This window comes from Schistosoma mansoni (genome assembly GCF_000237925.1).
Source record: "Schistosoma mansoni, WGS project CABG00000000 data, supercontig 0129, strain Puerto Rico, whole genome shotgun sequence".
Lineage (NCBI taxonomy): Eukaryota > Metazoa > Platyhelminthes > Trematoda > Strigeidida > Schistosomatidae > Schistosoma > Schistosoma mansoni.
The window spans coordinates 281,848-292,354 of NW_017386036.1; the positions used below are offsets into that span (position 1 = coordinate 281,848).

The 10,507-nt window shown below is 36.8% G+C and overlaps 1 protein-coding gene across 1 annotated transcript in view; it reads right to left on the reverse strand.

Moving 5' to 3' along the window:
* The window catches only part of Smp_180190 (hypothetical protein), a gene marked incomplete at its 5' end in the record, with an annotated part of 41,783 nt that overhangs the window by 14,618 nt on the left and 16,658 nt on the right, over positions 1 to 10,507 (reverse strand). The window contains 4 exons of the mRNA XM_018792735.1: positions 3,023 to 3,104; positions 5,491 to 5,690; positions 6,590 to 6,831; positions 9,778 to 9,922. Of these exons, the coding sequence (XP_018644482.1) occupies positions 3,023 to 3,104; positions 5,491 to 5,690; positions 6,590 to 6,831; positions 9,778 to 9,922 (669 nt within the window). The remainder of the gene's footprint in view (positions 1 to 3,022; positions 3,105 to 5,490; positions 5,691 to 6,589; positions 6,832 to 9,777; positions 9,923 to 10,507) is intronic.

The window sequence follows — 10,507 nt, forward strand, 5'->3', positions numbered from 1 at the left end:
TTCCAAAAAACCAATGGATTTCTTCCAAGTCTATTTCACTGATGGATTTGCGTAAACTCATCCCATCAGGCTCTCAACACGACGAAGAGCGTAAACAAATTAGATCTAGGTTGACTAAAAGTCTAAGGAACGATCGTGAGCAGTGGTGGGCAACGAAAGCAAAAGAGATGGAAAAGGCAGAGGCTGTAGGCAACACCAGGCAACCATTCAGACTAATAAAAGAAACCGGAATTAAGAAGTCAAGTGTAAGCGAAACAATCTGGGAAAAAGAAAAAACCCTTATCTGCTCTCAGCCCAGACGTTTAGAGCTATAGACGGAACACTTTAAGGAGCAGTTCAGCTGGCCTTCAGCTACTGCACAACTACCCACTATTCCCAGACAGTCTGAATGGAACATTGAAGTAGGTCCCCCGACCCTACCTGAATTTCAAAAGGCTACAACTAATCTGAAACGAGGAAGAGCAGCTGGTTCAGATGAATTGGCTCCAGAGGTCTTTAAATATGGTGGTCCAATTTTAGCGACTAGGTTGACTAACATTCTGGCTAAAATCTGGGAGTTGGACGTAATCCCATCTGACTGGTCACAATCACTTATTGTCCCAATATATAAGAAGGGGCCAAAATCATCCTGCGATAACCATAGAGGGATTAGTCTGACTAACATAGCATCTAAAATACTATCCTCAATAATTACCGGGCGCCTAACTAAGACTCGTGAACTGCAAACACGAGAAAATCAGACTGGCTTCAGACCTGGTCGTGGCTGCATCGACCACATATCCACTATTTGTCAGGTTTTAGAGCAGAGGCATGCTTATCGGCGTCCGACAATGATAGTTTTTCTTGGCTTAAAAGCAGCATTTGACTCTGTAGACCGAGAGGTTCTGTGGCAGTGTCTGTCATTGAAAGGTGTACCTCAGAAGTACATAAACCTTGTGAAGGCTCTTTACTCGAACACTACCAGTCGAGTGAGAGCTTATGGAAAACTGTCATCTGATTTTACAACCTCAAGTGGTGTCCGACAAGGCTGTTCACTATCCCCATTTTTGTTTAACTTCATTATAAACCTATTGCTGGAAATAACACTCCCTTCGACTGAATTTTCAGGAATTGATCCCCTACCAGGAGGTCTACTTATCGACTTAGAAAACGTGGATGACATAGTTCTGTTTGGTGAAGACGCTGATAAAATGCAGAGTCTTCTGTTAGCGCTGAGTAACAATGCAGGGATGTTTGGAATGCGTTTCTCCCCCTCTAAATGTAAACTGTTACTTCAGGACTGGCCTGGGTCAACACCTGAATTACGGATAGGGAGTGAAGTAGTCGAACGCGTCGACAACTTCACTTATCTTGGAAGTCTGATTAGCCCTAATGGGTTGGTGTCTGACAAAATCTCAGCACGGATTCAGAAAGCTCGTTTGGCTTTTTCCAACTTACATCACCTATGGCGAAGACGAGATATCCATCTACCAATTAAGGAACGAGTATACTGTGCAGCAGTTTGCTCTGTTTTACTCTACGGCTGCCATTACGAGTAGTAGACACTCGTAAGCTACTAGTATTTGATCACAGATGTCTCAGAAATATTGCTCGCATCTTCTGGTATCACCGGGTAAGTAATAGTGAGGTTAGACATAGGGTATTAGGGAATGATGGTAAATCATTTGATGAGGTCATGAATCTTCATCGACTGAGATGGTCGGGTCACGTGTTACGTATGCCTGAACACTGATTACCACGACGCGCTATGCTGACTAGTGTTGGAGACGGTTGGAAGAAAGTTAGGGACGGCCAAACCAAAACATGGCACCAGCCTATAAAGTCACTAACTTCTAGTCTGAGCCATGTTGGTAGATGCAGACTACTTGGTTGGTGTCCGCGTGACTATCGTAACCAATGGTTGGAGACTCTGTGTGACATGGCTCAGATTCGATCAAAATGGTGTAGGTGTATACACTCTTTATTTTCCTTTAAACTTTGAGATTAAGATTACTCTGTACCTTTCTTTTTCCTTGTATCATATCCTTATATGCAATCTTTTTTGTTATTTAAGCGACTGTTATGAATTTGTTCATCTTGTTGTGCTAATGAGGTATGACAACTTGGACCGATGAGTATATGTACCTGGTCCTTTGTTGTAGATGACTGACTGATTCTAAAAGTTTAGGTTATTTTGGTTGCAGCAAATTAGTTATGCAGATCAGTTTGTTTAACTTTTCGACAAAAACTAGTTTGACTATTTGATCATATAATATGAGCGTAAAACAATTAAAAATGTATGGATTCTTGTGCAAATTAAACACCTAATACACTACACATTGATCAAAAACAATGATGAGATCCTCATCCACAAACTTTCTACAAGTCGGCAGTGAAAACATTAGGAACAACTCATGGAAAACACGCGATTATGAAAAGTACCAAACACACTCTATAGATATTTAATAAAAATGTATGATATCTAATTTTCTACAGTAAGGTTAGTACTCAGAGCTCTGAAACAATAATACTGGGATGACATGACCCTTTGAAGAGAGCAAGGAATTAATACTACGTACTGCTGCATTGAGATCAATAATAGATTTGAGAAGATAAAAAATGCAGAAGCGAGATATGTTTTTGAGATGGTAGAGAAGATTTGTAGCTCAGGTGGATAATTTCGATGGAGTTTCATTGTCAACCAAACCGTCCAGCTCAGAGAACAAAACTCCATCAAAAGCGAGATATGTTTATTTAACACTTTGTTAGGAAGTGAAGCACGAATGGGAACTACATAACAATACGTCACCGGATGGCTAAGCTCAAGTTTATATATCCATTCACTAAGATGAGAAGCTGTACGGCTGACGAAGCTAGCAATTGTTGGTTGACGAATCCTTATGTAATTTTGACAGTTAATTATGATACCATTTACCATAAACAAACCGTTAGAGATAGATACGTTTATGACGGATCTAAAATGAACACAGGTGTCCAGAGATCATCAGAAAATGAAATATTGAAACAATTGTCTGAAACTCACCATACAGCTTCAAGTAATTGCAAGACGCATTCGTTCCACTTAATATCAAAAGGCCAGCTGATTGAATCAAAATATGATGAACCTGAAAATGAATAAAAGAAGTGCCAAAAATTATAAATTCATTCGAATTAGAATGAACATCATAAACAATTATGATTTTAAAAAAATAGTTATTTTACATTCCGATCTTATTACGCACCGACGTCAGCTACAAAATTGTCAAAACTAAGCAATGCTGAAGAGGTATATATATTGTCTAATTTTTGACTTTTTCAATATAACGATTGACATTTAAACATTCGGTACAAAATAGTGTATCTAAATTTCAAACACGAACAAATTAGTTGTTTCTGGATAGCCAAAGCCATTTCTGTAGATGCTTCTGAATGAGACAAGCGACCTTGATGGACAAACTGCGCAACTGGCTCAATAAACGCAGATGAACTGATATAAAGTGACGGAAGAAGCCAGTCGTGGGAACCTATCTTCCATGTGAAGGGGGCTCTCTCATATTTTTCTATTTAGATGTCAGATAGTTTCCGTTTCCCAGGAAGGTCAGTTTATTGCACGATGCTCTGAATTTTACAAAAAATTTTATGATTATTGTAAACAATATCAATAGGAGGGGTGGAATACAATTAGCAGTGCCATGGCAACTAATCATTAATAGGTAAAAACCTGAACTCCTTAACGTTTTTTATTTATCTCGTATTATCTAAATGATAACAATTACATTCAATGATTTTAATCATTTGTCTTATCGGAATTTGTTAAACAATTAACTGGAACATTAAAAATGACACATACATTCAGTTTCAAATTACATTGATCCTCTTCAAATTTCACTCTTTTGTTTTTATTTTGTTTAATTATCTTCATTTTATACATGCTGTGACATATATGATTCCTATCATATTGTATCAAATTGTATTTTTCTTATAAATTCATCGATAAGGGACAATATATAGTGTGAATGAAATTTTTTCCTCTCACCACTTACGTTTTCTATACAATATGTTATATTAACACATCATTTCACATCACAAATCTCTTACACACTAATACATATACTCCGTCTAGACATTATTAACGTTGATTGTGTTAAGTCGACTTACAATAAACTCTATCAGAGCCTCCAGAGAGGCTCATAAAGAGCCCAACCAATCAGCGATTAGTTAGAAGCTATGCTACTAAAATAATGAGGTCCTGATTGGCTGTTAAACATACTGCTACTATGGAATCTCAAGGTCTTTTAATTACTATAAAACCCCTGTTTTTTCTGTACATAATGAACCTTGTAGTAAAGTGCTTCTCTGATACTCGTGTCTTCTCTCTGGTCTTTCAAGTCGCTGAGTAGTGCTAGCCTGGGGTTATCCGAATAGCTAGGATCCGAATAAAGCGTTCAACCTACGAGACATAACAGATTGGATGAGTTATTCAGTGTACAATCAAACGAAGAACCATGTACCTATTTATATTCGATAATTTTGATGTTTGATTATAATTCCTTGAAAAAGCTTGGACCAGATTGCCAGGCGAAACGTTGGATTTACTACAAATTCATTCGCTGAGATTTTACAAATATATTATTCCTATTTAATGTCTTACATCAACTCGGCGCTCAAATACTGTGAAACTATTCGCTCTAATTTAGACAAGAGTTCTTATAGATTATTGTAAACCTTGCTTGTACCTGAAATTCTTGGTTACCTTTTAAATACAATTTCTTTGGTCTCAAACCATAAGTTCATGATATTCACATTCACTTTGCTTACTCTAATGAACTAATTGTTTCATCAATCCTCTTTTTGTAGCTACTTATTTAAACCAATGTGATTATACTTCAGGTTACAACACAAAATAATATTTTGACAGACGCACAGTATCAGTATTTTTCCCGGAATCTCTATCCTGTTTTTTCGAACTAAATTTGATATTACTAATACTAATGGACATTTTTACCAAGTCCAACACTACTTATAAATAACTGTATGAACAATTTGTTTATAGAGCTATTAATTGAGACATACATAAACGTTTATAATGACTTCATAGCAAGATATTGTAAATAAGAAGAGGTGGAATAACGGTCTTTTACACCGGTAAATTTCGCGCTAATTTTTACTCCGAAACCACATGACATAACGAATGATTTTTAACAAATTAAGCGAACTCAGCACTAATGATCAACTTTGTTTGATGGACACAGCTCGATCATTTGTTCACTGAGAAGTATAACGGAAGGTGGCCTTTACGCAAATTCTGAATTAAATAGCTTAAAGTTTGATCAACTGTATGATAAACATCAACGAGGTCAACTTATAAAAAATTACACCTGCGTAACTCAAAAATAAATTTAGCTCTTGATCATATAAACTTGAACAATCAAATATACTTTTGATTCAAGGACATAAAACTACTCTCAAAACCGTAATTCAATAACTCTCCACAAATCCAAGGAAACTGACCTAAACACTGTATGATTAGGAAAGTGCGACCTGAAGGTAGCGAAACATGAGTGGAATTATTTGGAACCAGAAGATCGACAAGAAACTGAATTGAGATAGATGTGAAGTCGCTAATACGATTCGAAGTAGACAATCGATTGAATGCTACTGGACGGCGTGTTAAAGCGAATTCTGATTCCGTAGAAAGAAGCTCGTTAGACCTGGATATGAAATAAAACTCCAGTGAAGGAGTTGAAAAAAAGCCAACATGAAAGGTACTTTAGTGAGTGATATTTTTAATAGTGACATAATTTCCAAGCTTCAAAAATAATAGCAGTCATACAACAAGTTCTTTCTACCATAACCAGTCTGCACAATATAAAAAGTTTGCGAATGAATAATACTCGCACATCAGTCATTAACAAAGTGAATATGTATTTGATGGAAATATTTGAAAAATCATAGTTTACTGACGAATGCGTGATTTCCTATCTTTAAAAAGAGTTTTGGAACACAACTCATCGTGAATGGATTTCACATGAATAAACAATTTTAGGAGACTTCATATTTTAATTAATGCAGTTCTCATAAAATGTCACAGGGTTGGAAATAAGGACGAAAATTAACAGTAGCAATAACTACAACGACAGTTGGAGAGCATATGTGACACACATCAAAGTCGGTCCAGATTCATTTATTCCTTATTTTCATTTAAATAATCAGTTTTGCTTTATTCGCTTATATCACACTTTCTTACAAACCATATTCACTACGATTATTATTCTTCATCACGATTGATGCTAACATTAATTCGGCTCTTCCGTTATTCATCTGGTAAAAATTTGATTACTTTCAAATGTAATATAGAGAATCAAACCAATGCAAAACTGTAATAGGTCCTGAACTGCATAATACTGACTGACTTTTCCAAAACGTAAACATCGAATCAGAATGCACGAATCATTCATCCTATGGTTAGGAGATACAACGATGAAATATGTGTATTTCACTAAGTTAATAATGATACTTGAACACTAAAAATGAGTTTATTTGTTAGCAGAAGTGGTTTGAAGTAATTCAGGTCCATCATGAAAGTAAAGGACAAAATATCACAACTTACAGAGATAGACTACGGCGTAAGGAAAAAATGACGCCATTAATTTTCTCAACAACTGGTAACAAGCGAAGCAAATAAATATGTAATTCCGAATGCAAGCATCCATATTCTTCAAACATAACTAGTAGATACTGCAAACATTGAAGAAGAATACAACCGCGATTCGGGTCCCAATTATGTAATGATTTTTGGGCGACATTATTCGATTCCAATAACGAAGAAGATATCTCAACAATGTTGTCAACCTACGAAGTTAACACGAAATATAATGTGAAATTTAATTGAAGTGGAAAGCAAATATTGTGTTGCTCATTATTCTAAATCATTTTATAACAGCTTTAAATCAATATTTTGCAACCATTGGCCGAATTCGTAACCAGAACTTGTTGACGTTACATGCTTGTTAATAACATAATTCTAGCCATTTCTAATGAGGGAAGACTAGAAAAGAAATGACGGTAATTTACATTTTGTAAATACTACTTCACTTAATAAGAACTTCGTTCTTTAAAAGAGGCATGTGATTTCTTCACCAGTTAACAGAAGTAATCCAAATTACTTCGAATTACCAAAGTAATAAACTTTACAAACAGATTTACCAATTTCTGATGGTGTCTAACTAATCATCCAGTTGGTGATAGTTTTTGTCAGCGTCTGCAGAAAATTAACTGAGATAAAATTATATCTATGGGAGCGAAAAACAATATTGTGGTTAAACAAATACATTACAGCGTAATAGTTCAATTTTCTAACATAACACATATTTTACTCGAAAGCAAAAAAAATGCACCTGTACAAATATGGAAAACACCTATTCTTGTCCGATCACCGGAGTTAAGCAATGTTTAGCCCGGTCAGTACTTGCATCGGTGACCGGTCGCGAATACCGGGTGAACTCCGTTTGTGGCTCTTCTTGGGTTAATGCCGCTCCCAAGCCCGAGTAAAAGATGAGAGTTAGACATAGGGTTATCAAATCCATCTCGTAGAAAACGACATTGATAAACAACACCCTAACCAGAAAAAATTCAGACTGTTCTGTGAGTTGAAGGATCTCCATTTAGAAGAATTACGACCCCTCATAGTGAAAACAAAGATTTTTCGAAAGCCATGGGGCCGATGCCACTTCTAACAACCAGAGCAACAATCAACATAGGCACATGAAGTATTCGGAAAATGTGGAAGACCGAGAGGACCAATCAAATAGCTATGGAAGGGGATACAACTTGGCAGTGTGTGGAATCAGAGAAATCCAATGGACCCAAGCTTGACAACAAAGTTGAGGTGTGGGAAAGATGCTGCTGTACTCCACTCACGAGGAAGGAAATGCTCCATACAATCAGGGAGTTGCTCCGATGCTGTCCAAAGAAGCACGGAATGCACTTATAGGATGGGCATCTCATGGAACAAGGATCATCAAAGCATCTTTCAAAACAAAGGAGGGAATCACAACGAATGTTATCCAATTTTATGCATCCAAAAATGATAGCAACGACAACGATAAGGATCAGTTCTATGAGAGGCCGCAATCGATCATATCGGTGCTCAGAAAAGGACGTAACCATTGTGATCGGAGACCTAAACAACAAAGTCGGAATGGACAACACTGGGTGTGAAGTTATCATGGGAAGACATAGATTGACTGGGAGAAAGAGAAAAAAAAGTGGTGAGAGATTTGCAAATATATTTGCACTCAACAAAATGGTTATGGGTGGCATTAAACCCGCACAAACGCATACACAAAACCATATGGACCCCACCGAATTATACTACACAGAACCAGATCGATCATATTCGCATCACCGAAAAATTCACAAGGTCAATGGAAGTTATGAGAACCAAGAGGGGAGCTGACGTAGCTTCAGATCACCACCTGGTGGTTGCCAAGATGAAACTGTAGCTAAAGAAATATTGGACAACTGGACAAACAGAATTTCAAAGGTTCAATACAACCTTTCGAGGTACTGACAAGCTCAACCAATTTAGAATAGTTCCAAGCCTTACAGGATCTACTCAAAGAAGAGGAAACTACCATGAGGAAAACTTGAAAGGAATCAAAGAATCTCTAACTTCAACGTGCAAGAGAAGGAAATGAGACAACTATATGGCACAACGAAAAAACTAGCAAGGAAATATTGCAAATCAGAGCAACCAAACATGAACAAACAAGGAAGGTCAATCACTGAGATTCAACAACAGCAGGACAAGTAGGCAGAACACTTTGAAGAACTCTTAAATAGATCAGACCTACTGAACTTACCGAACATGGAAACAGCACACACAGACCGTCCTATAGGTGTCACCCCACCGACAATGGGATACATCAGTATGACCGTTAGACAAATTAAGAGTGGGAAAGCAGTAGGACCTGACAGTATACCAGATGAAGCACTTAAGGCAGATAATAGAAGTAACTGAAAAGACGCCCCAAATTCTGTTCAGGAAGATTTGGCAGAAAAAAAACACTTGATGAAGCTCTGGAAGAGGTGGAGAGTTTTACGCACCTACGGAGCATTATCGACAAACATGGAGGATCTGATGCAGATGTAAAGGAGAGAATTAGCAAAGCAACAGTAGCATTCCTTCAGTTCAAGAACAAATGGAACCCAAAACAACTGTCAACCAATATCAAAAACAGAATCCTCAATACGAACGTCAAGACAGTCCTACTGTAAGGAGCTGAAACTTGAAGAACTATCACAACGACCATAAAAAAGTACAAGTATTTCTAAACAATTGTCTGAGCAAGATACTCAATGTCCGTTGTCCGGACACCATCAGCAAGAGCCTTTTATGAGACAGGACAAACCAGCTTCCAATTGAAGAGGAAATTAGGAAAAGACGTTGTAAGTGGATAGGACATACATTACAGAAATCATCAAACTGCATCACGAGGCAAGAGCTAACTAGGATCCTGAAGGTAACACGATAAGTGGAAGACCAAGGAACACATTGAGTCGAGAATTGGAGGCCGGCATTACAAGAATGAATAGCATTTGGAAAGGAATGCGCAGGACAGAGTTCGATGGAGAATCCTGGTGAGCAGCCTAAGCTCCTCCTCGAGGAGTAACAGGCATAAGTATCTGCTTGTAAAGTATATATATATATATATATATATATATATATATATATATATATATATATATATATATATATATAAGGGCATTGTTTTAAAGGAAATATTTCTAACTTACAAGGGATAATAAACATATTTTATTATTATCCATGTTGTCTATGCTCACTGATAATGTATCCAAGGCTTCCTCAACTAAATTAGCCCATATGAAAAAGTAGTGAGAAATACTTTGCTTAGTCAGTGACAACAGTGGGATTTTCAAGCTGTTTGGAAAATAAGATAAAAGGAGTACGAAAAAGTGAAAAAAGTCAGAAAGTTACTTAAATTTATTTATTTATTTTATTTAAACACATAAATATTGGTGCAAGGGGGCACCAAATATATATGCACCACACAAAACAAAGGAAATGGAAAGAGAAAGGGGTAAGATGCATATAAAAAAGGATAATGGTGAGGAAACTGGAATGTACAACCAGAAGAACTCTCTCAGTTAAGGTCAGTCAGTCAGTCAGCTACAACGTAGTACCAGGCACACACATGCATCGGTCCAAGTTGCCATACCTCGTTAGCACAACAAGATCAACACCGGATTCATAGAAATAGTTAATTTAGTGGTGGTAGTATATAAAAGACAGGTTGTATATAAGGATATAGTATAGGAAGGAAAAAAGTTATGAAGAAATTTTGATCTCAAGGTTTAAAGGACAAGCCTGTGGTTTTTTGCAAATTGTGGTCCCAACGTTTTTATTCTATCGAAACCCGTTCTTAGTAAGCATCTAGGAGGTAAAAGAAACATGTGTACTAAATTACACTTGAATAGAAGCGACAGTTTAAGAGATATTTTGATT